This window comes from Daucus carota, chromosome 1 (assembly GCF_001625215.2).
Source record: "Daucus carota subsp. sativus chromosome 1, DH1 v3.0, whole genome shotgun sequence".
Taxonomy (NCBI): Eukaryota; Viridiplantae; Streptophyta; class Magnoliopsida; order Apiales; family Apiaceae; genus Daucus; species Daucus carota.
In genome coordinates this window covers 38,625,166-38,651,230 of record NC_030381.2, presented here as the reverse complement: position 1 = coordinate 38,651,230, position 26,065 = coordinate 38,625,166, and the positions used below count along the sequence as shown (strand labels likewise).

At 33.7% G+C, this 26,065-nt stretch overlaps 4 protein-coding genes and 1 non-coding gene across 5 annotated transcripts; 3 read left to right on the top strand and 2 right to left on the bottom strand.

The window, feature by feature from the left end:
• Positions 1–301: 301 nt before the first annotated feature.
• Positions 302–6,128, top strand: LOC108224117 (dol-P-Man:Man(5)GlcNAc(2)-PP-Dol alpha-1,3-mannosyltransferase). The gene is made up of 13 exons (XM_017398716.2): positions 302–502; positions 603–637; positions 818–955; positions 1,598–1,666; positions 3,116–3,273; positions 3,372–3,438; positions 3,534–3,587; positions 3,893–3,981; positions 4,190–4,306; positions 4,512–4,645; positions 4,739–4,817; positions 5,543–5,599; positions 5,713–6,128. The coding sequence occupies exons 1-13, from the start codon at positions 379–381 to the stop codon at positions 5,882–5,884; spliced, it is 1,293 nt and encodes a 430-aa protein (XP_017254205.1). The 5' UTR covers positions 302–378; the 3' UTR covers positions 5,885–6,128.
• An 833-nt stretch (positions 6,129–6,961) lies between these two features.
• Positions 6,962–9,344, top strand: LOC108211124 (heat shock factor-binding protein). Its single transcript, XM_017382643.2, has 5 exons — positions 6,962–7,106; positions 8,150–8,203; positions 8,545–8,568; positions 8,667–8,709; positions 8,974–9,344. Exons 1-5 carry the CDS (start codon positions 7,104–7,106, stop codon positions 9,111–9,113), a joined length of 264 nt encoding a protein of 87 aa, XP_017238132.1. The 5' UTR covers positions 6,962–7,103; the 3' UTR covers positions 9,114–9,344.
• Positions 9,345–10,569: 1,225 nt separating this feature from the next.
• On the bottom strand, positions 10,570–10,920 carry LOC108222338 (protein RALF-like 33). The gene has a single exon (XM_017396260.1). The coding sequence runs from the start codon at positions 10,918–10,920 to the stop codon at positions 10,570–10,572; it is 351 nt and encodes a 116-aa protein (XP_017251749.1).
• An 11,753-nt stretch (positions 10,921–22,673) lies between these two features.
• On the top strand, positions 22,674–25,678 carry LOC108211990 (putative indole-3-acetic acid-amido synthetase GH3.9). The gene is made up of 4 exons (XM_017383727.2): positions 22,674–23,102; positions 23,240–23,341; positions 23,872–24,698; positions 24,832–25,678. The coding sequence occupies exons 1-4, from the start codon at positions 22,813–22,815 to the stop codon at positions 25,440–25,442; spliced, it is 1,830 nt and encodes a 609-aa protein (XP_017239216.1). The 5' UTR covers positions 22,674–22,812; the 3' UTR covers positions 25,443–25,678.
• TRNAL-AAG (transfer RNA leucine (anticodon AAG)) lies at positions 23,495–23,575 on the bottom strand. The gene has a single exon. It is a non-coding gene; the product is annotated as a tRNA-Leu (tRNA).
• Positions 25,679–26,065: the final 387 nt, after the last annotated feature.

The window sequence follows — 26,065 nt, the reverse complement described above, 5'->3', positions numbered from 1 at the left end:
TTTTTTTTTTGTTTTATTATATGCAATTATGACACAAAAATTGGGAATCAAAACTAATCGGTTTAATAATTGGATAAAATAATGTATACCAACCACATAATATTTTCATATAATTTAGAGAGATTCAATATTTGAACTCAATAATTAATATCTATATTTTAAATTCTTTTATGTGAAATTGAATATATATATATATATTATAATATATATTAAATTTAGAAAATATTAATTATAAATATACAAATCGGCGAAAATAACAAGTATAAAAAAAAAAATAAGTGAATAAAGATGGATTTGATAACGGTTGAATAGAGTCGTCGCAAGACTCAACGCAGCGTTTTGATATATTAAAAGAAGCTCCGATCCAAGAAGAAAGCCATGGCTAATCAATCCATGGGCAAGCGTAAAACCCCACTTTTCAAAAACCCAAAAATACCCTTCTCCCTCTTTTTAATTCTTGCTGATGCACTTCTTGTTGCACTCATAATCACCTATGTTCCATGTAAGCTCCACCCTTTACTCCTCTTATACTTATTTATAAAAGTTTGTATGTATATGTGTGATTTGTGTAATGGGTTTGTTTGATTTGTGTGTTTTTTCAGATACAAAGATTGATTGGGATGCTTATATGTCACAGGTGCGATCAATTTAAGTTAAAATTGTAGGATAAAAATGGGATTTTTATGATGATTTAAGTAGATTAAAGTTGGGATTGTAATGATGATTTTGGTAGATTAAAGTTGGGATTTTTTGATGGATTTTGGTAGGAGTGAAGTTGGGATTTTTATGGTGTTGAGAATTTGTAAAATGTGAACAGGTTAGTGGGTTTCTTGGAGGTGAAAGAGATTACAGTAAATTGGAAGGAGACACTGGCCCACTTGTTTATCCTGCTGGTTTTCTTTATGTTTATTCTGCTATTCAGTTTCTTACTGGTGCTCAAGTTTATCCTGCTCAGGTAGTGCTCGGCTTTTTGTTGTTTCCGGTTTATGTACATTTTTACGGAATTTGTAGTTGGATGCTGTATTGAGTGAATGGGGTTAATAAGGGCCATACATATATGCTACATTCGTTTTTGTGTCATGTATCAATTGCCAGATATTTAGGTGTCTACAAATTGCATTTTAAGCAGTGTGACTTTCTTAGAAGCAACTGTAGTTGATGTGTTCGTATACTGTATTCATGTAAGCTTCAGATGACATGTTATACTATCCTCAGAGGACTGCATAATCTTTTTTGAAGTAACTCCATACCTTGACAGTTAGCATTTAGAATATTAGACATCATTATAAACTTATATATCCGAATGGTTTGAAGTATTGATTTCATGTTGGGACATGAATGATTGGGTTGAGCTCTAGGCGTCACACAGGGATAAAGAAATGCCCAAACCACTAGAAATATTTTGCTATCAGTGTGATCCTTTTCAGCTTTGTGCAGACAAGTTATGGTGGCACATTAAAGTTAACTGACTAGTTCCTTAATTACAGTAAATTTTGTTTTTTGGTCATATAAATATATGATATTCCGCTTTGCTTTCCCCGTGCGTTTGTTATATAAAAGTCTTATACTCATTCTCTTGTGATGATCGCTGTGGCAGGTTCTGTTTGGCTTTCTTTACATTGCAAATCTAGGAATCATCTTACTAGTTTATCTGAAGACTGAGGCGGTAATGAAGTTCCTCTTTTTTTGCTTATCACGGCTTATCTTTCTTTTCTTTTTGCTTGACGTTATTGGGCCAACACACACACACACACACACACACATAAATGTGTGTGTGTGTGTGTATATATTAATTTTAATATATGTGATCATTCTTATAAACTTCTTTTATTGATCATCAGTACACCTCTGAATTTACATGTTCTCGTGTATCAGGTGAACATAATGATATTAAGATCTCCTGATAGCTAGAAGTGTTTGGTGATGCTTATAGAAATCAATGATGATGGATTTGGCATGTCTAGCAAATTATAATATAGATGTCTAGCAAATTATTAAGTTCATGCTGAGAATATATAATTACGCCTAATTAGGTAAATTACAGTAACCGCTGTCATTTTTAAATATCCTACAGCATAAGCATTCTCCTTTTTCTGTTTGATGCATCTTTCTATAGTGATTGGATTTCCAATTACAATATCATATATTAGTATGTGATTAAAAAGTCATGTTTTACCTTTTGTGTCTGACTCTAGTGAACTAGATGAAAGTTTGTTTATAAAGGAAGAGTGCACTGTAGATGAATGTGCAGTCTGCTTTTACTCTATGATTCGGCAAACACAGTTATTGCTGCAATATGAATTTACAGACAACCTGGATGAGGAACTGCCTTCTTAGTTCATCAATTTTTTTTTTATCTTTGTTATCCACACATTTACAAAATGTTAAAACCTGGTTTTGATTCTTTTGAACACTCTTTTCGTCACATACCAGTTAGAAATATATTATTATAATAAAATTCTAAAAATATATCCACATTGAGATACACAAAATAGTCCAAAGTAATTTTACTAAGGTGGATGCATATTGTTATTGATTATACAGGCAGTGCTGACTCTGACAGGTTGAGTTTGCTAAAGTTGTATTCCCTCTGTCCCAGTTGATTGTTTGCATTTGGGACAGAGGGCTTAACATGCACTTTAAGGCTCTTATAAAGTATTGTTATATAAATTATTCTAATTTTTCTTTTATTCTGAATAACAATTTAATGTTTAAATTTTTATTCAGAAAAAGAAACTATTAACAATAAGTTATGAAACTATATTTTATATACACCTTAAATTGCGTTCTAAGCATTGAAAAAAATTGTAAAGAAATGAATGAGACGGAAGGAGAGATAAACTGTCAGGCCCCTTGTTGGGTGGTTCTGTTTGGCACATTATATGAGTTCAATGTTCCACTGAATATTAGGGTCATGAATCTACCACTACTTACTGAACTGTGCTAAATAACAATACATGTAAGAGACTAGTACAAGAATAAAACTTACCTTACAAATATTTCTGCATAGATTAAACCTTTGTGTCTTTGTGACTCTCCGCCACCATCTCATGGGCAGCGGTGCCTCCTTGTATATATCCGGTCATCTCTCACACAATTGTTAATTGCTCTACAGGTTCCATGGTGGGCACTATCTTTGCTTTGTTTATCTAAAAGGGTGCATTCTATCTTCGTACTTCGTTTGTTCAATGACTGCATTGCCATGATTTTGTTCAATGCGTCATTGCTTTCATTACTTTATCAAAAGTGGCATCTGGGCTTGATTATTTTCAGGTGCTTTAATTTTCATTTCAGACTTATTTTTTGATGAGATATACCCTAAAATTAGAAATAATACATCGCATCTGATTTTATCATTTATATTAGTACAGCGGAGCTGTTTCAGTGAAGATGAATGTTCTTCTTTATGCTCCACCTTTACTTCTACTCATGTTTAAGGTAAAAAGTTAAAAAAAAAAATCCACTATTTTCTAGTAAGGCTTCTTTCATAATTGCAAAATTGATCTTTCTATCCGAAACAATTGTGAATTCAGGCTATGAATATATATGGGGTGATATCTGCTTTAGCTGGTGCAGCAATTGTGCAGGTGCTCATAATCCATACTTCTGTTTCCTTCTTTGTTACTTGGTGATACTTTAAATTATTTAAGATAAATTGTTATGAATATATAAGCAGTGCTTGTCTACTTGATGCGAAAAAGTGGTGTAAATTATTAACTTGACCTTCAGATCTGATCTTTTGAATCATATTTCCCTTGAATGATGTTTAACATGGGATTCATTGATTTAAAAATTTAGGTGAGTGCAAGTACAACAGATATGCAATGAAGGAGATATTGACTGGTCGTAATTCTCATCTGTTTCCACCACCTTCCGGTGAATGTTTCTGCAGATACTTTTAGGGCTTCCTTTTATTGTATCAAATCCGATTTCATATTTTTCGAGAGCCTTCAATCTTGGGCGTGTCTTCATCCACTTTTGGTACTCTCATAAACCAGCTAATATTGCATTTTACATAAGTGATCATTAAAGCTTTAGGATTTCTGGTTTCTAGGACTTCCTGCTGGTTCAAAAAAACTTCAGCTTTATATTTCTCTTCCAGTTCTTAATGCATCTACCCATGCTTAACTTTCTTTAAATTATTCATTCAGTATGAGACAGAAATTTTGAACCATGTTTATCATATCAGGTCTGTGAACTTCAAATTTGTACCGGAACATATTTTTGTATCGAAGATCTTTGCTTTGTTCTTGCTAGTTGCCCATCTTAGTCTGCTTGCAGTGTTTGCGAATTATAAGTGGTCCAAGTAAGTACTGTATCTTCTGATTTCATTAGATTTTAACTGAGAATTAAAAGTCGAACATATGGATACGTGTGAATTTCAATAGGAGTTGACTGTGTCAATGGGGAATTGGCGGTCTATGTTTGGCTATGGCCAAAGAGACTGTTGCCCTACTATCTGTTCTTAAGATTTACTGAAACTTTGAGCTAAATATTAATTTGTGATGTAGGTATGAAGGAGGCATACTTTCTTTCATACATAGTCGGATGGTTCAAATGAAGCTAAACTCTGCTGTTTCTAGTTCCTTCCCTCCAAAAAAAGTAAATGAGGAGAGCTTAGCCTTTAAGGTTCTTCGCAACGAACGTAACTAATTCACACTCTTTCCACGCTATTTTTATGCTCTCACTGATTCTTATATTTTTTTTGATTGGTGGCTCATTATGGTTTTCCCTTCAGATATCGTAACTACCATGTTTGTCGGTAATTTCATCGGTATTTTGTGCGCTCGATCTCTGCATTATCAGTTTTACTCTTGGTAAGTTTTTCCAGGATCATTCTTTTTCTACTGCAGAATATATTGCTCGGATATATTTTAAAAGTCAGGTAGCCTGTGAACTGTGAAGTGCTTGGTGCTGGGGGGACTCCTAAATACATATTTTAATGTCATATGTGCATTAACTTGTACTAAGTATATTGAACAGAAGTTGTTTTTTGCACTAGTGTTTGATTGTCGTATTCTTAGAACTGGTATATGCACGTCCATACATATTCAGATTCTCTAGTTAGCTTGTAGTGAAGTGAAATTCTTTGCTGAATTGTGTACACATGTTACTGACAATGTGCGGCTGGGTGCCTTGTAGTTCAACAATATACACTCATGATTTGTTACCAAATCTGGTCTTGTAGCTTTAGTTACAAAATTTTAAAGTTAAGAACTCAAAATTTTTTGGATTGTCACTCTTACCAACTGGGTAATAATGAACTGGTTCAAGTATGTAGTCCTGGGATAGTTTCCGGATATTGTGGAATCCTGCTGTGAATGAACTTCAAGTATGCTATATATGATCGATATGTTGTGCAAAATGTTACTCGCCAATAGTCAGAATTTGAGGGTCTAAACCATAACGTGATAGCATGTACATATGAAATTGATCTTATATTTTATTCTGCTTGTAGTTGATGATAGTCTTTTTTTTCTTCTACACATTTTAATACTTTCCGTCAAGTGCCATTAATATTATCGCCTACTTCCTTTGGCAGGTATTTTTATACCATACCATATCTATTGTGGAAAACTTCTTTCCCGACATTTCTACGGTTGGTTACCTTGCGCTAGTTCTACATGTCCATAATTTTTATGCCTCGATAACTGGTCATCTCTACATCGTTTATGTGTACTGCTTACAACAACTTGTTCGTTCTTTGTGCAGCATAATCTTGTTTGTGGGGGTGGAATTTTGCTGGAATGTCTATCCCTCAAATACTTTCTCATCTTTCCTGCTTCTTTGTATCCACTTACTAATATTGTGGGGTCTGTGGCGCGCTCCACCAGAATATCCCTACGCAGATGATAAATCATCACCGGTAGAAAAGCGGAAATAAAATGCCTATGTTTTATCATTATGAAGAGTAGTTACCGGCTAATGCATAACCATGACCATTTAAGTTTTCCCGACCCTAAACTGTTGTAGATGACTAAATCTAATTGTATACCACAATGTTGCGACACAATTCTGAGTTTTCTCTTTTAATGCTTGTACTTTATTAGTGAGGAAGCTGGTGAATTCAGAAGCATACTATGTTTATTGAATCGTGTATATTATATCTTCGTATTATTTGCATTTTAGGATGGTGTCAACAAATTTGATAGCAGAAATTTTCTGAAATAATATTATTTGTTTGTTCTCAACATCAAAACTAAAGGAACTGTACTGATTGTTTAAAAATGGCTAAAACTTGAAATCTGATGGCGCCACCTAACCTCTTACGACAGATATAAAGTGACCCGAATCACCCGATTGACTCGAAATTAGAATTTTATTTCTTAAAACTTCTAACTTCTAGTTTTGTTAGTTTTGTTGTGATTTTAGCTTAACCCGAAATCGAACAGATTGCTAGCGCGAACATCCTTTATCCAAAAGGTGTTGCCCGGAATTGTCACCTTCTATATCATGTCGCTCATTAAATTCTACTAAAAAGAATTGTGTTACTAGAAAGTAGACCCATAAAATATAAATATCAAGTCAAATACGCAAAATCTGATTTTAGTTTCACGCAAATTTTATATTATGATTTTGGTATTAATGTTTCAAAATTCTATATATTATAGTTAAATTTCAAAAAATATATAATAAATTAAACAATTTCACAAAATCTATAATTTTATGAAGTTTAAAGAACATTCGCCGGTATTTGAATATCATCAAATTTTAATAAATTTAATAATCCTAGTCGAATACTATTAATTTTTAAATATAATTTATAATTCTAATTAAATATCACTCAATTATTTAATATTATTTAAAATTCTAATTAAATGTCTCAAAATTTTAATATATTTTTTTAATTTGAGTTAAATACTCGAGAATTTGAATTGTTTTTTTTTAAAATCCAATTGAACGCTCGTTACACAGGGAAGCTGTGAATTCGAAATTCAAAAAAGGCAGAGGGCAAAATGGTCAAACAAGCAAAACACGAAAAAGCAACTGAACGAGATTTATAAAATGCAGACAGCTCGCTCGTTCCATTCCCATTCGATTTCACAGTGAAAAAACACACACATACATACAAAGATCTAATCCAAGCGCTCAATCGATTCAAAATGGTACGCCACCATCCTCCCTTGTATACATCTAAATAATTTCAATTATAATCAATGATTGTTTTTCTAGGGTTACATTTAATTTTTGTATATGTTTTTCTGATTCGAAATCTCGATTAGTAAGCTTTGTGTTGTGTTCTTATGTGTGTATATGTGAAGCCTGAATTGAATTCGTGGATAATTGAGTTATTTGCGGGGGAATATTGTTTTTATTTACTGGAGCTTATTGGGTTTTCGTGTTCGAGTGGCCGTGATTATAATTTAAATGTTTCGTTGTGTATTCCAGTATTTTGGTTTCGAATATTAAGACCATTATATGGAGTGAATAGTTGGAGGATAAGTGTTTTTTTGGTTATGGAGAGAGCGGAGGGAGAGAGGGAGAGGAATAAGTGTTTTTTTTGTTATTGAGAGACATCCGGCGGGGGAGGGATAAGTGTTTGTTGGTTATCGAGAGAGAGAGAATGGAAGGGAGGGGGAGGGATAAGTGTTTGATGGTTATGGAGAGAGAGAGAGAGAGAGAGAGGGTGGATGGAGAGAGGGAGAGGGATAAGTGTTTTATGGTTATGGAGAGAGAGAGAAAGAGGGGTGGAGAGGGTGGATGGAGAGAGGGAGAGGGATAAGTGTTTGTTGGTTATGGAGAGAGAGAATTGGGGGGGGGGGGGGGTAGAGAGGGAGGGGGATAAGTGTTTTATGGTTCTGGAGAGAGAGAGGGGGAGGGGGGGAGAGGGTGGATGGAGAGGGAGGGAGGGGGATAAGTTTTTTGGTTAGGGAGGGAGGATTAAAACTTAAAATGATGTGAATGTCGGTTTGTGATGTAAATTTGAAATAGTTATATGTATATGTTATTTTAGCCTTGAAGTGCAATTTCTATATTCTTTAAAACTATATGTTTTGTGTAACTGCGGAAGGAACAAATTAGCTGAATCAAGATTATGATTTATATGTTTATTGTTTATGATAAATTACTAAATTTTCCCTTGTCACGTTCTGTGATGTTTATATGTTGTTAGTCGGAATCTTGACTTTGACCATTTATCTGCTGACAGGACGGACAAGATACAGAAGATATGAAGCAAAGCAGTGCTGATATGACTGTTTTTGTGAGTTCGTCGACCTGTGTCTGATTTTAAATCCAAAGAAGTTTGAATATATGTGATATCTTTATTAATTGTGTCATAATTATATTTACATGTTGTGCATTATCGTTGTGTTCTTAAGTTGTAATTAAGTCTGTTAGAATGAATGCAATTTAAATTCACGTCAGATGGAGAGCAGCTACAACCTGCTGTTTAATAACTTTTATACTATAGATGAATATTATTGCACGGAATAAGATGTGAGAAAGTGTTTTTGCGGGTATAAGGAAGTCCGCTTTATTAGATTAATGAGAGTGTGAACTTTGTCTCTGTGAGATTTATTTGAACTTTTTTTTTGTTTCCAGGTACAAAATCTTCTTCAACAAATGGTGAGTTCAATTGCAGTCTCTTTCTTCCGTAACTTTGGTTTGCAAATTTAGTGTTTTCTGGTGGTACAATTATTACCAAGTAACATACTGTTTTGCAGCAAGCCAGGTTTCAGACGATGTCAGAGTCTATTGTTACAAAAAATATCCTTTTCAATTACTTCGAAACATGTTAGTTGCACAAAAGTAGGTTCTCTTTACTTGCTTAGAAGCAAAACAATTACTCTGTGCAATTTACTATCAATTCCAGCTGGATTGTTCTAAACCGTATTAAAATGTCAGTTATGCTATCTATTGTTTCCCTGGTTCATACTCTGTGCTCTTAAGGATGTACTGTATTTTGTAAGCTTTAAATAGTTGGTGGCTAATTGAGATAAAAATATCAGTGTTTCCTTAACTGTAATGTACTTGATGAAATGGGAGGCCGGATAAACGAACTGGAGCAAAGCATTAGTGAACTGAAAACAGAAATGGGAGCCGAGGGATCTCCATCTCCACTGCCACCGCCAAAGACAGAAGATGTAAAGCCGGAGGAAGGCTCTGCTTAGACTTTACTTAAGGTGAATGTCATTCAGCTATTGAGACAAGTTTTAATATGTGCAAGGCGTTGTCATTGTCCTTTTTCGTGCTAGATATTGTTGCAAGTTAACTAATGCTACTTCTCAGATGTTATGTTGCGAAGATTCTCTATATATTACGTATATTTGTTTAGGATATCGTCATCACCCCTGTATGATTTATTATTGGGGCTACTATTAAAGTTCGAGTTTTCTCATGCACACCTCAAGTTTCTCACTCTATCAAGTATTCAAGTTCATACTTAGCCTTTTAATATTGTCTCCTTTACATATTTTCTTCTCTGGGCTTGATCTTTAATGGCCTGTATTTTACAAATTTATATGTGTTCAGTTTGCTAGAGAACATGGTTAGACGAGTTGGACACTCCTCTCCCTGGATTTGGGTGACCTTGCTAGGAAAGAGTTTATTTGTCTTTATTGTGCAAGGATTAGTCTCAACTCTCAACCATGTGTGCAAGGACCCTATACGAATTTACACTAAATAGGATCGCCCTCCCAATATAATATATTCGTCTAAGAAGTTTTAATCTTGTTCACTATGACAACAATTGCCAGTCGCTAATATAGAGGATGTAGTTGTGTATGCCGTTCAGTTACCATTGGTGGAGGGCTGCTACTATTTGAAGTGGCTGTGCCTTCACTGCCTTTAGAATCCTATTTGTGTTATTGCTTGCCCATTTCTAATTCTAAGTGGCAACTTTTTCTTCTGTAATGTGCAAATTATTCCGAAATCCTTTTTTGGTAGAAGTTAGAACTACTATCCTTAACTCGAGGTCCGAAGTGGTTTACATTATACTCAGGACATAATTTCCTAGTCCTTTCAGGTCCAACAAATTCTTCTACCATAAGGTGTCCATAAAAATTCATTCCTCGCAAGGGTCATCTGAGTATATTGTATTGCTCCGCTTCATCTCTAAATCGAATGTTTTTTCCTTTTTCCGAAAGTCCGTTTTAATGATGCAATACTGTCACAAACCTAGTTGAGTAAACATCTTTTCTAACCAAAAAGTAAATACAATTGGTCACAGATGGTTTCTCTGATGCTGAATACTTGCGCAAAAAGCTCAATTGAGCTAACCCAATTTCTGAACTTCTCATGAATATCTGATGTTTAAATATATAAGAGCAAGGCTTGGGACCCGAAAAGGTTGCCAAATGCCGAGTGTTGTGATTTAATTTGTGCTATTCATGTGCACTCGGGGACCTTTTTATTTTTAAGAAATACATCTAATCAGTTTTTGCCACCTAACCATTCGAGAACAAATTTGGAATCGTTTCGGTTCCTAGAAATTCTGTAACAAGGACATACCTTTATATAATTATAACTGAAAAATAAACGAGAACTGTCTGCTGGTCTAGTACATAAACAAAGAAGATGCATGTCTGCAATTATTCTGGAAGCAATTTCATAACTACATGTAGAAGATCAACTCCTGCAGCGAGTAATGGCGGTGCAGCCACGGGTATAAGGGTTAGCTTCAGCACCTTGTTGACAGTTATAATACGAAGCACCCTTATGAGAGCAAGGAGCCGTGTTCTTCTTCAGTGCGTCATAGCCTATGTACCCTTTAGTAGTTGCTAGTATGCGCCTGTTGCTCTCTGAATCCATGCTAAAGTCTTCGCCCATCATGCACTCCCCTACGGACCCTATGCAGGCTGGTCTCATGGGCGTCCAGACGTCGCCACCACCAGCTACCGTGCCCGAGGACGAGACAATGATTGCTGTGAGGACTAGAGTGGAGAAGATGGTGAAACGGAAGACAGGAGAAGGCGCCATTGTTTTGGTTTACCAAGTTGTTTGCTTCTTCTTTTAGTTGTAGGCTTCTCTTGTAGTTAGAAACTCTTGGTTTTATGGTAATGTCTCTGTTTAAGAAGAAATGAGCAAATGAGGGCCAGCTGCAGGCCAGTTCAAATAGTATTTGATTTGTAGTTTATAGTTAATTACAAGTTGATGCTTTTGGGCATGTGGAGTAGTAGATTTTCTGTTATTATCATCGATAGGAGCACGGGTTTTACATAAGATACCCACTTTGATTTCCCAAAAACTTAATTTTGTGTCCACTTCCTATTTAAATTTCAAAAGTTATGCTAGACTATTATCTAATAAATATACACAATCGCAATTATTTTTAGGAGAAATGTTAAGTATCCGAAATTTTGTTTTAATTTTTCCCCTCAAATAATGTGACAAATAATTGACTTATTTTGATTGGATGATTTATGTGCATACGTATTATTAACGTGAATGAAATCAAAAAAATTTGAAAATAATTTTTGAGCTTACTAGTACTCCCTCCATCTCATATTAACTCATTTTAAAAAGACCGTTAAAGTGAGACAAAGTAGTTCACATGATTTAGTATCTATTTCAATAAATTTTTAGGATCATTAAGAATAATAATTTAAAAAAATAAAAGAATATTTTGTTGGCATTTCGTTGGGAAATTGCAACTCAAAATATTTCGTTGGGAAACTCTGTTGGGAATTTCCAGTTTTCTTGTAGTGAGTTATAAGGATTACTTTGATGAGATTAGATTTTGGATTTATAAGATATTTTGCTCAATAAAACTGATTATATTAATTGACTGCATTTAGAAAACAATATCTTATTATTATTTCAAGTTTTTATAAATATAATATATTATTTTAATATATGATAATCGATAAGGTGATATTTGCTATGATTTGTGGACAAATATAACTATTGATAAAGGTTTGACTAAAATTATAAACAAAAAAAAGTGTATGGTTGAAGTCAGAGATTTGACGAGATCTTTTTATTTTTGATAAAACAACTCCCTCTTAACTAAGAATTTTATTGGAATTGCTCTAATCGAGAACATTATAAATAAAACAATTGTACTTCCAAAAATAAATTAAATGAGAATTCTAAAAATAAATCAAATGAGACTTGATATAAAACTCATTTATTCAACTCAAATATAACAAACTATCCATATATTTTATATCCTCATATTTTATCATCATATACGCATGTATTCGTTTATTTCTGTATTCACTACCTCCATTTCCATTTTCGATCACCGAATTAATCAAAACTGCCATAGCAAGCCCACCAGAACTTAATTTCAGTTTGAAAATAAGGTAAAAAAAATATGGAGTTGAGATTGAGATCCTCCAACTCGACTGAATCAAAATGTAGGCAAGTTCAGTTATCCAAATAATTATAATTGTAATCGTAATTGCATTTGGATACTTGACTATGTTTAAGAAGTTGTCCAAATTTATACCAACAAGTAGGTAGTCATTCAACATCTCTTCGTAATTAACTAATTCTATTAATCGACAAGAAGTGATTTATATAATGCCTGATGATTAGGTCGCATGCTTACAAATGAGGTTTCTTTATTACATATATTTGCATTTTCTTATTCTGTTAGTCAATAATATGTGAATTATTTGCTACGAACAAACACTCTCGTAGTTACTATTATTGTACATAGTCCTTGTGCCATTTTTGCTTGAGAACAATTTTGTAAAGATTCTCAATTTATTTAAAAATTCTCAATTAATTTTAGAAAAAATATTATATAAATTTATCAATTACATTTTAATTTAACTGAAAAACCTTGATTTTTCAAAAAATCCCCTATAAATCTCTAATAAAATTTTGAATCGGTATATCAACCAATTAATTCGTATTTGCGAGAGAATATAATAGTATCTCTGTTATTTTCTATTTGGTCTGATTCAAGTAAGAAAAATTATAGGATAGCGTAATTATCCACATCAAGAGACCCAGTGGTCCACTTCAAATACCTCCAGCCCAGCCCACAAAACTAATACCAAATTCAATCATCAAACTACTCGCATAGTTAAATTTTGTACTAAATATTATAATTAACAAATTATTTTCACGTCAATTTTTGTAATATATTAGAACTAGTTGAGAAGCCGCGCGTTGCGGTGACCTAAAAAAATTATATTAATGATTCAATATTAATATTTGTAGAATAAAATAATTTGTGGATGTCTATAAAAAGTATATTAATGTTTCAAAATTAATATTTGTAGTATAAAATAAATATATATTATAAAAATCTTGATGTAATACCAATACTAATATATAAAATTGCAAAATTGGACTATAATTTATGGTGAAAAAATGAAAATAAATTTATACACGTAACTAACAATTTAAAGAATGACGAATCTTAATTTTATTTGTTTTTTTTTTGAAAGTAATCATGTTCCTACATAATCACCTTCCTCCAATTTTTTTGGATTGATTGTGCGTAAAAACATCTAACTTAAATATGTGAGATAGCGGTCTATAACCGCCCTTGCTTGTAACAATTTTTATTTTTTAATACTGTATAAACAACTTTTACTTAAAAGTTGCTTGAACGGAGCAAACAGATAATGCATGAATAATTTTTCCTATATACAAAGTAAATCGTATAAAAATTAACAACAACAAACATGTCCGATGAACAAAACAAATATTATAAAAAAAATAACCAACAAACATACATCACTAATAATTAATTTATTGATATCAACCATCAATATTCGTGTTTAGATTTATCGACTCCAATGTAGCGGTCTATAACTACCTTTGCTTGCAACAACTTTTATTTTTTTAATGCTGTACGAACAGCCTTCACTTATTGTTGCAGAAGAACGGCACCTCCGAGTTAGAAATCGAGCAAGAAAACTATTACCAGAGAGAGGGGTAGGGTTGTGGTATTGAGAGAAAGGAGATTGTGTTTAGATGATCCAAAAGCCTACAATCTATAGGGGTATTTATAGGTGCAGAGAGACTTGTGTGCTACTCTTTTTCATAATTAAATAATCTGAAACAAAATCAGATTAAAACTTTCAAGCTACTCCCTCCGCCCCCCTCAATTGTTTACATTGGAGGGGGACACGGAAACCAAGACAATGTATGAAAAATGAGTAAAGTTAGATGAAAAGTGGGTAAAGTGGTGGGACCCATCAATATTTAATAATAGATTTGAGATAGTGGAGGAAAGTAGTGAGTGTAATAGTAGTTTTTATTGTTAAATATGAGATAGTGGGGGAAGATAGTGGGTGTAATGATTGAAAAAACTTACTATTTATGGTAATGTAAAGAAATGAGAGGGACATCCCAAAATAGTAACTGTAAAGAAATGAGAGGGACAGAGAGAGTACTATTTTCCATAAATAATTTGTCTTTCTCATAATTAAATAATCTGACACAAAATCAGATTAAAACTTTCAAGCTACTATATTCCATAAATAATTTGAAACAATGTGTGCTACTCTTTCCCAAATTAAATAATCTGAAATAAAATCAGATTAAAACTTTCAAGCTACTATATTCCATAAATAATTTGAAACAAAATCATATTCTGAAACTTACTTCTAATATACCTGAAACTAAAAAAGGTAGTTCTAATTTTTGAAATTTTTAATCCAAAAATTCCAGAAAATTAGAAAAATAGAACGGAGCGATGTGAGAGGCGCCACCTACACGCTCCACGTTTCTTCTTTATATAAGTATATTGATGATTGATTTCAGAGTTATACATTGATAAAATCTGCATGAGAAGTGCTTGATAATATAAAATCTCATTAAGGTAGACATGATATGAATCAACAGCAAAACCCTCCAAATATTTCCATAGTAACCATAAATTGAAATATTGAATATCTCAGCATAATTTTATATGGTGACATTTATTACGACAATTTTCGCTTTTTTATTCTTCACGATTTCGACACCGCAATAAATCAACTCCTAATCTATAAATGCCGTAAATATCGTTGGTTAAAGTTTAAACTGTTACAGGTCGATCGGGGATGCTACATTTAGTTGATACAAAATTAATAACAGACAAATATTGTTAGTATAGTTTCTGTTATTGTAACATACAGGGCCGGCTCTACATATAGGCCACTTAGGCGACCGCCTAAGGCCCCCAAATTTTTGAGGCCCCAAAAATATAATACTATCTATATATACAGGTATCTATATGTGTGGAGAAAATTAAAAATATAAAATTAATACAAGTTTTTGAGGCCCCAAAAATATAATACTATCTATAATTTTTCTACTTATATCTATAACCTAATAAATGTCAATCAATGATTATTTTTTCGTTAATCTAAATACAAGTTTTAGTTGTCAAAAAAGAGGCGACAGTTATCATAAAATGAGTTATTGAACAATATATATATTATTATATCAATTTATTTTTATTTATTCTTTTGATTTCTAACTCTTTTTTTATAATTATTTAATTTCTAACTTTTAGTTTTACTAGTACACTATTGTACATTAAATTTTCCAAATAATAATAAATTATTTAGTAATAAAGAATAGATTAAAATCATGTCAATTATTAATATTAAATTTAGAATATCTATTTACGAAAGATATTTTATTCAACTGAAAATCATAAGTATCTTCATACTAAACCATACATATTATATTTTTATAGTAGAAATACTAATATCAAGTAATACAATTTTTACGTAATGATGTTAGATAAAATTAACATTTACATGTACAACATATGTATAAAAGTTATTTAATGCTATGTATATAAAAATAATATATTGGCTGCTCATAGAAAAGGTATTTTGAGATGGTTTCTGTCCCAAAAAGAATATTATGAGGAGAAGACCTGATGTTATATCATATATTAAATAATAATTTGATTATAATTTTATATATACTTGTATTTACTAGGTAATTTTATTTTGTAATGTTTAAAATATATATCAATATTTTTATTAAATAAAATTTATTTTATAAAAAATTAAGGCCTCATTTTTGTTTTCGCCTAAGGCCCCAAAATGTCTTGAGCCGGCCCTGGTAACATATACGAGTAGAAAAAGGTTAGTGCCATGTGCTGTATTAATTTTGTCGTGAGGCTTTGGGGCTGTGGCTAAGAGTCCCTTCGGGACTGTTGGAAAAAATATTATTAAAAAAAGGGTGGTGTTATTATAAATAAATTATTTGGTAATTTTTTTAATATTCATATATTTTAAATTATAATATAAAAAATAATATTTTTTTTATGAGATTTAATAGTTAAATCTATAACAACATTCCGTAAAATCTAAAAAGCAGTTTTTTCAAAAAGAAGGACCTACTTTTCTTAAAAAGTAAAAATTATTATTCCGAAAAATTGATTTCAGATATATCAAACTGTTTTTTACATGCTAAAACCCCAATAATACTAAACAAGACAACGTGACCTTGTCCAATGAATAATGAAGTAGTTGGAACTAACGTTTTGATACGGCTGGCTAGAGACAAAGTACGTGGAAGAAAGTAAAGGATGGCCTAGTTATGAAACGCCAAAAGAAGAAGCCAACTGGCCGACTCTATGTAGCTGCAGATGAAGAGCAAGAGGATTCTTAGGGGCCGTTTGGGTGAGTTTAAAATAAGTGCTTCTTGCTTAAAAAAAATAAGTGGAGTAGAAGTTAGAAGCAAGATAAGACTTATAAGTGATTAAAGTGTTTGGGAAATAAGTAGAAACCCTGAAACAAAAGCTAGCATTCCTAGCTTTTTATAAGTGCTTCTTGACTTTTTATACAAACAGTACGAATAAGTGCTTTTAACTTATAAACCGAGAAGCCCAGCTTAAAAGTTGTTGCCAAACACCCACTTAGTCAGTCCATTATTAAGCAAGCATAGTGATTCATATGGCGAATTATCGTAATGGAGAGACTGAGAATGCACGTTTTCTAATGCTCTAGTAATTTGGTGGAACACACCGAAAGTGGGAGTAATAGAACTTTACATATATCGCACTATCCTGTCCGGTCAGGCCGAGGTTAAGGTTCTAAAACATGATGTCATTAGCTAGTGCCTTGGGTTTATTACAATCAACGTTATGGACACCTACGCATTTGTAAAAATATTCTACCTATCCGCTACGCATTTCTCGTACTAAAATATTTAGCCAATCCTATAATTTTGTCTATATTTATCGCAATTTTGAAAATTTATAGAAAAATTACACATAATTTATTTATAATAAAATTATATTTTTATGTCTCACCATTTTTTACACTTTCTTTTCTAGATGTCTTTCAAATTCTTTATGATTCTAAACTAACCAAAATAGTAAAATTTAGTAATATAAAATTAATCACTCTCACTATTTTATTCCAATATACTCACTTTATCTATATTTCAAATATCAATCAGTCTCATCATTATACAAAATTGGTACTTGTTTAAAAATATTTTATTATTCACTCAATAAAAATAATAATGAGCAAGTGTATAAAATGTATTAACTTTTCTTTTTTCACATTTTTTTTTTCTTAAGTTACCTTTGCCTTCATCTCGGTGCCCAACACAAATTTGTTTGTATTCGAGACTGAGAGTATATTTTACCTATGACAAATTGAAATATTAATGAAATATAGCATGCAGCACATCGGTATAGGTTTAGCAAAATTTACCTTATTTATTAGTAGTCTCTAATTTTCTCAACTCATATTCAGTCTCTAATATTTACACGTTTCAGTCGAAAATAACCTTAAATCGGACTTAAAACCCCCAATAAACAGTCTCTAATTTTCAACCTGGCCGTATGTTTTCTCAACCCACGGGTTTGATAGATAAGGGAACATAATTGTGGAGAAACAACATGAAGATATCTTCATATATCCAGTGACAACGACAATAAACCAAAGAGGAAATACGGCCAATAATGTACAACCAATGCACTTAAAAATAACATAACGTAAAGGGCTCATGCAGATATATGAAAAGTACATCGCAGCACAAACCCGTACAATTATATCCGCAGGGATAACAAATCCAAGATTTTATAACATAATGGTAGACAATATGATTCGGGTGACGCACGCTATAGTTGAACACTGTTGCAGCTAGGCCTAGGGGTGATAATGCAAGTGCCAAAAACTGAGAAACATGCACCAAAACTCAGAGTTACAGCATATTTGGATGCACATCTGTGTCTGCTTTTGTAAAGCAAAAGTGGAGAAATGATGGTGATGAGTGAGCAAGGATGCGGCGAGCACCAACCTGATGGGATATATATGGATGAGCAGTGATCAGCCATCGACATCAGCATGGATTGTTGCTGCTGCTTCTTTAGAGTAGGGGTGTCAAACGGATAAAACGGATACGGATTTGCCCATATCCGTATCCGTATCCGCCTACTCAAAACCGGATCCGCGGATATTATCCGGATACGGATAATATCCGTATCCGCTTTTTCAAACATCACCAAAAATCAAATATACATTCTGAGATTAATTAAAAAACATATTTTGAACCGTTCAACAGCAAATGTATACCTGGTCAGAAATTAATAACATACTTTAACAGAAGTTTGGGCATTCAGGCCAAATATTTCGAACAAAATATTAATTTTACCAACTTAAAATCACAAAACAACATTATCTGCAACAATTTTAAAAAGAAAAAGCTTAATGAAGATAGTTCCATTTTTTCCATTTGCAAGATACTTAATATTTCTATTATTTTAAATATTAATTCTTTATGATAAAATAAAAAATATAAGTAAATAATAAATTTATATAAGTATTATTATATACATATAATAATAATTTCGGATACGGATATTTTCGGATACGGATACGCCTATATCCATATCCGTATCCGCAAACTCCGGATTCGAATACGGATAATATCCGTTTTATTCTGGATACGGATTATATCCGCTTTTTTCCGGATACGGTAACGGATTTTTCGGACGGATATCGGATCTTTCGGATTTTTTTGACAGCCCTACTTTAGAGATGTGGATAACGACCAAAAGCATCAGCACTCTTGGCTTTTTCTTTTTCTTAGGTCCATTCCAGATTCTGCAGACGCTATACAAACAGTAGCTAGTTTACGTAGCACTGGCCTGACAGAGAATTTGTCTATCTACAATCTTAAAATGTTAGAAGAAGGTCGAACAGCGCAAAGTAATGTTGAGTGGGTTCAACCTAAGTCTCACGTCGGAAAGATAAAGAAAATTTATCTTGAATATAAACAGCTAAAGAACTCCATTACTATGAGGCCTTTTGGGAGGAGCCCGAAAACAAATGGGTGTTGCGCGGCCCAACAAGTAATACCCTCCTTGCTCAATACTATATTGAAAACCCTTCCATCTAAAATTTTAAATTTTAACCGAGGTAATATTGATCTTAATTTATATATTTGGCTCATTTTGATTAATGTGGTTATTGTATTTGCAGAGTATCTATCATTATTGTGAAATAGCAGCCAAATAAAATCAGTCAAACATATAAATTTTAGTGTTAGCATGTGCCACGAGACTAACAGCTCGAATTTCTTTCCTGTGCACCTACATATCTCGAACTTTTTTGTATGGCTGTGATTATTACTCCCTCAATCCGTTATTTGTAGCTCCAATCTCATCCCTGTGGTGGCTAAATTCTAACCTAGTTAGAGGCTATAGCTAGCTAGCTAGCTACTCTCTTCATTATTCGATATCTCTAGCTACTAAATATATTCCCTCTGTATACCAGTTTGCAAAATTTCCTGTTTCTAATTTATTTCTACCTCATTTTCAGAATATAAATGCAACTACTCCCTCCGTCTCTTAATACTTTTCCTGTTTGCCTTCGACACGTTTGCCAACACACATTTTTAATCATTAATATCTTTAATTTTGTATTAATATTAAATATAAAAATTTCACCGTATTAAAGTACTCATAAATACGAATCTAACAAGATCACTCATGGCTATATTTGGTTCTATAAATTATATGTAAATTAATAATTTGTCTCATGTTATGAACAGTGCCGACATCCCATATGGGAAAAGAATAAAGAGACAGAGGGAGTACCATGCTTCTGTTAAAGTGAAGTGACTTTCTGGTGATGTCCGTCCGTAATCTTGGTCTACTTAAATCTACACTTTGATAAAAAGTGATTAGAGCCTGATTAATCAAGCTAAGTACGGACATTCACTGCTTTTTTTCAAGGGAAAAATTGATGACCACTAGGGTTGCTATCGGATATTATGTTTTACACATCACAAGCATTTTCTTTTTCAGATTTCACTTGATCAGGATTGAAAGATGTGGACAGGACTTAATTTTTATTCCGTAAAGAAAATATGTACTTGCAATTACGATTGCAGTACTCACATTTATCCATGATGATGTCGAACCCTACTCAGAACTCACAATCTCAATACGTCTATAGGTCTATTAGATAGTGGCCATCTAGAATACCCTAGCGCTGTGATAAACCGGGGAAGGCGTCGTCTTCAGTAGCGGAACGATTCGTGTCGAGTTTGAATTCTGATATCACTCAAATATAGCAGTATCTAACAAATAATTTCCGAATTTTTTATTTTGAGTCAGGTCTGATCTTGTTAATAAACTGTTTAAAATTAATTGAATTATAATTGAAGTTCGAAAGTATTCGAGTGAGGTCTTAGGAGAAACTACAAAGTAGTCGATTGCATATATGCGCATAGGCATATTGCTTTAATTCGATTGGCAAATTGGCTTTTAGTGATGCTTCTACAAGTTGGAGGAATATATTGATTGACACGATCACACAAATATGTCTCACGTAAGGTAACAAATAAATATATAAAGCGGAAAATATTTATCGCTTTATTGTATACACTTTAAACTACATGTATAATGCATATATTCTGCGTGATTATATAGCCATAATGCGTAAAAATATAAATTAATCTATATATTGACGGATAAAAATATTAATTTTTGATAAATTTATAACAAGTAAGACGACAATTATCTAATTTATATCATGATTTGTGATTGTATCTGATTTTTTTTAATAACTTATAAATCGAGTATGTATATATATATATATAGGCAAGTGCTCAAATGAGAACCCCAATTAATGTGAGATTTGAGATCTAATCTCAACCCTCCATTTTATATAAAAACTTTTAATCTGAGCCCCTTATTTCTTCCAGTATCTTCATTGCTGCTAGCTGCCCCATTTTGTTTTTTTATCGCTCTTCCATTCACCTCCCACACCACCCACCACTGCCTTATCTCTCCCTCTTTCTCCACACAACTGTTGTGGTGTCGCCGCCACCAGATCTGCAGCAGTCTCCCCAACATCTCCGCGGATGGGCGCCGTCGTTTCGCCGACCCTGCCTTCATCCCCGACCTTCCACCGACGGTTTCTCTCCCTCCGCTTTCTCTCTTAATAATTTCTTACGCTGGCGGCCGATCTTACGGTCGACGGGGGAGGGAGCACGGCGGTAGGAAATGAGAGAGATGCGGAGAGAGATTTGGGAGTGATTAAGTCCATGTTTGGGAGTGAACGCGCTTCCAAGATGCGGAGTTTCATGTCTCTATGTTGGTATATCATCTTGTCTGATGATGAATTGTCCGCAGACATTGTGTGTGTAGTTGGCGACGTTGATTTTTTCCGTTTCTAGTGGTGATTTTTAATGTTACGGTGGTGATTTTTGTTTTCTGGTGCTGATTTTGCTTTGTAGTTGGTGATTTTTCATTTTTAGGGGTTTGTAGATGGTGGTGGAGGTCTGTAGATGGTGGTGGTGATGTGGTGATTTTCATTTTATGACAGTGGATTTTATTTTTCCAGGGGTGATTTTTAGTTTTTCGTGGTGATTTTCGGTTTGACAGTGGTGATTTTATGTTTGCCGGTGGTGATTTTACGATGGTCGCTGGAGGTGGTGGTGGAAGGTGGTGGAATTAGAATGAAGATGGTGATAAAATATTTAAATATTAAAAATTAATGGGAGGTGAGAGATTGATATAAGATATAAAACGTGTGGCTGAGATTAGATCTCATATCTCACAATAACATTGGTTCTCACTGGAGCATGACTCTATATATATATATATATATATATATATATATATATATATATATATGTGTGTGTGTGTGTGTGTGTGTGTGTGTGTGTGTGTGTTTTTACTCGGAATAGGGGCATATCTAGGAAGAGACACGTCCTTCATAAAATTTAATTTTATAATTTCTTTTCCACTATTTTAAACTTTACAAAATTATATATAAAAATGTCTCACAAAATTTAAAATATATAAATGTCTTTTTATAATTTATTTGGTACCTCTCAAAATTTGACGTCCGACCTGTTTAACATATATATGTCAGAGTAAACAGCAGTTCGTTACTGAAATTTAATTGTAAGGGTACCTAGGGGAGCCACATATACTTCAATATGAGATCAAGAAGCATGACACACTGGTCTAAAAATTAATCTCATTCTATCAAAAGACTCCATCCCCGTCCCACGAATTATATATATATATATATATATATATATATATATATATATATATATATTGAAGGATGGGAATATGATACGTATTTTAATATTTTTGTAAAATATGATTTCATAATCTAATTTTAAAATTTATTTTACTGAATAATTAAATAAAATTATAAACCTATACTTGACCGGTCATAGATGTATTAAAATATGTGCGGCGAAAAAAATATATATAAATAAGTGAGATCGAGGTAATATAACATATGGCACTATAAGTGATTCCACTGCAGCAATTTACTGAACACACCCTAACAAAACTCTATATATAGAGCACCACAAGGCTTCTTAAACTATTCAACCATTCTTCACTTAAAAATCAGCTTCTTACCTGATCATCTCTACTTGTTTACCCACCTTCTTCATTCTCAGCTAAACATACACAAAATGGATGGAAAGAAGCTGGAGTACAAAGGTGACAAGGCACTCAAGGAGCTCGACAAGCTGACCCGAAAAGCCGATGAGGTTCAAGAGAACCTGCTCAGAGAGATTTTAACAAGAAATGGCGAGACTGAGTACTTGAACAAGTACTTGTTTGGATCGAAAGATATCTCGGAGTTCAAGAAAAGCGTGCCTGTGATCACGTATAAGGCCATCCGTCCTTACATTCAGAGGATTGCCAATGGTGAAGCCTCTTCTCTCATTACTGCTCATCCCATCACTGAGATGCTGTGCAGGTCCCTCACTCTACCTTTATGTATCATGTTTTATTTTATTTTTGCGACGGTTAAATGTCGGGTCCTAGACGCAAGTCTTGTCCGGTCTGTCGTAAAGTTAGTTGTACAGGCTAAAGTTAGTTTGTGTATGTTTGCAGCTCGGGCACGTCTGCTGGAGAGCCGAAGCTGATGCCCTCTATTGAAGAAGATCTTGATCGCAGAACTTTTCTTTATAACCTCATCATGCCTATCATGAATCAGTTGAGTTGAGAATACGTTTATCTTTGTCCATTTCGCAGGTTTTTACATGAAGAAAGGAATTTAAAAAGTAACTTACACCTGAAAAGCCTAAACAAAAAAAAAAAAAGAAAAAAAATCGATCCCATACATAAAAAATACTAAGAAAAAGCTAATGTTGACAGTGGGATTCGAACCCACGCCCTTTCGGACCAGAACCTTAATCTGGCGCCTTAGACCAACTCGGCCATATCAACTGTTGGCAAGTTTTCTTTCTATTGGTATAAGTATTAAGTTCCAGTGTTCTAATTAGTTTTTACTTTCAAGATTCCACCTTGCTAATGTTCAGGGCGATCTAGAACTGTTTAATTAGAGGCTACCCAGCAAATATTTTTTGAAACAAAAGGGCTACCAAGCAAATATTTGAAAAACATGTGTATATTTTAAATTTTCCGAGGACACTTGTTCCCGTGTCTCTTATTAGATCTTGTTAATGTTACAACCTCAGTCCTTAGACATGCAATCAACATGAGTTTACATGGTTTGATTTCAGGTACATTACAGGCCTTGATGAAGGCAAGGCCATGTTCCTCTACTTTGTCAAGGCCGAGATGTCCACCCCTTGTGGCTTACCGGCTCCGACTGTCCTCACCAGCTACTACAAAAGCAAGCACTTCAAATTCCGGTCACGCGATCCCTACACTGATTTCACAAGCCCTGATGAAGCTATTCTCTGCAATGACAGCAACCAAAGCATGTACTGTCAATTGTTAGCTGGCCTAGTTCATCGCAACCAAGTCCTACGCCTCGGAGCTGTTTTTGCAACCGCCTTTCTTCTAGCCATCTCTTTTCTTAAACGTAAATGGATGAATATATGCAATGACATAAGGGATGGTCAAGTAGACCCTACAGAGGTCACTGACCCTAAATGCAGGACTGCTATGTCAGCAATCCTATTAAGGCCAGACCCTCGTTTGGCAGACGAAATCGAGGCCATATGTAGCAGGGATTCATGGAAGGGCATAATTTGTCAGCTTTGGCCTAAAGCTAAGTACATTGAAGCTGTTGTCACAGGCTCTATGGCACAATATATACCATCTCTGCAGTACTATAGTAATGAGAAATTGCCACTGGTTTGTCCCATGTACGCTTCCTCAGAGTGCTATTTTGGTGTGAATTTGAAGCCTTTGTGTTCACCGGATAAAGTTTCGTTTACTCTGTTGCCTAACATGGGCTACTTTGAATTCATACCTCTGGGAGTGAATGGGACACTTGTTTTAGATGTGGATGAAGATGAAGAGGTGCCGCAGAGTAAGCTCATCGGCTTAGTGGATGTTAAACTTGGTTGTTATTATGAACTAGTGGTTACCACATTTTCTGGTATGTAATAGCATCTTTACTTTTATCAATTTTCCCGTGAGCCTGAGCTCTGATACCATGTTAAATGATCAATTCTCCCGAAACCTGATATTATATTCTAATAATACTTATTGATTATGTTTGGTTGATTCAGGACTAAATCGATATAGAATTGGCGATGTGCTGCAAGTGACTGGCTTCCACAATAAAGCCCCTCAATTTCGCTTCATCTGCAGAAGAAATGTTGTTCTGAGCATAGACAATGACAAAACCAACGAAGAAGACCTTCACAAGAGCATTACTGTGGCCAAAAAGCTCCTAGAACCATACAATGCTCTGCTTGTAGAGTACACTAGCTATGCAGAGACGTCCTCTGTCCCCGGTCACTATGTTATCTACTGGGAAATAATACAATGCTCATCAGCATTATCATCATCTCTAGTAAAAAATAAAACCATGAATGAGATTTTGACTAACCAGCTCGATCTGAACGTCCTCGAAGATTGCTGCATTGCAGTTGAGGAAGAATTGGACTACAACTACAGGCGTTGTCGCGCCAATGATAAGTCCATTGGACCGCTTGAGATCCGTGTAGTGAAGCCAGGGACTTTCGAGTCACTGATGGATTTTTTTATCAACCAAGGAGGTTCCATTAATCAGTACAAAACACCCAGATGCATCAAATCCTCGGCTGCACTCAAACTACTCGATTCGAATGTGAAGGCTCGCTTCTTTAGCCCCAGGGATCCTACATGGACCCCTTGAATGTGATTATGTGAAGCATCAGTGCAAGGCATAAGAAAGAGAGACTTGAATAAGTAATCTAATACTATTAACTGCTAATTTATATTGTAGGATGACTTTAATTATCAGTAATGATCAGCTTAACTCTGCAGTTTTGCTATGGAGATCATGTCTGTTGCAATAATCTCATATGTTACATTGCTAGTTATTCAACCCCTTGCAATCAAATCAATATAATATATCTACTGTTTAGAGTCCTCATCTGTTTACTACTAATCTCATTTTTCATCTTTAAACCATTTATTACTTTTAATGTTTATAAACATTGATTTTGCTTAAATATGTAATTTGAGGTTGTTCTCTTCATATATTAGGAATTGAAGCTTAATATCAACGGGCAAAACACAAAGACTTGATGTTTAGAAATAATATTTTCTAAGGTTAAACACGAACAAACATTAAAAGACAATCAACAAAAAATATTATCGAACATTACTAATACAGAAAGTAATATGTATATGATCAGGGTACTAAATAGTATTCCACGATTTATTTTCTCATATAATTTACGAATTTTCTTATGTACAATTAAATGAGACATCAAAAATACCAATACAAACGAAGAAACATAAACAAATTTTCGT

Excerpts from the sequence above, each read along its gene's own strand:
- LOC108224117 (XM_017398716.2), top strand. The coding sequence starts at position 379 with ATGGCTAATCAATCCATGGGCAAGCGTAAAACCCCACTTTTCAAAAAC. Across the intron at positions 1,667-3,115 it reads TTTATCTGAAGACTGAGGCG|GTTCCATGGTGGGCACTATC; the intron begins GTAATGAAGTTC and ends ATTGCTCTACAG. Across the intron at positions 4,646-4,738 it reads TAAGGTTCTTCGCAACGAAC|ATATCGTAACTACCATGTTT; the intron begins GTAACTAATTCA and ends TTTTCCCTTCAG.
- LOC108211990 (XM_017383727.2), top strand. The coding sequence starts at position 22,813 with ATGGATGGAAAGAAGCTGGAGTACAAAGGTGACAAGGCACTCAAGGAG. Across the intron at positions 23,103-23,239 it reads ATCACTGAGATGCTGTGCAG|CTCGGGCACGTCTGCTGGAG; the intron begins GTCCCTCACTCT and ends GTATGTTTGCAG. Across the intron at positions 23,342-23,871 it reads ATCATGCCTATCATGAATCA|GTACATTACAGGCCTTGATG; the intron begins GTTGAGTTGAGA and ends GTTTGATTTCAG.
- LOC108222338 (XM_017396260.1), bottom strand. The coding sequence starts at position 10,920 with ATGGCGCCTTCTCCTGTCTTCCGTTTCACCATCTTCTCCACTCTAGTC.
- LOC108211124 (XM_017382643.2), top strand. Across the intron at positions 8,204-8,544 it reads GTGCTGATATGACTGTTTTT|GTACAAAATCTTCTTCAACA; the intron begins GTGAGTTCGTCG and ends TTTTGTTTCCAG. Across the intron at positions 8,710-8,973 it reads AGAGTCTATTGTTACAAAAA|TTGATGAAATGGGAGGCCGG; the intron begins ATATCCTTTTCA and ends ACTGTAATGTAC.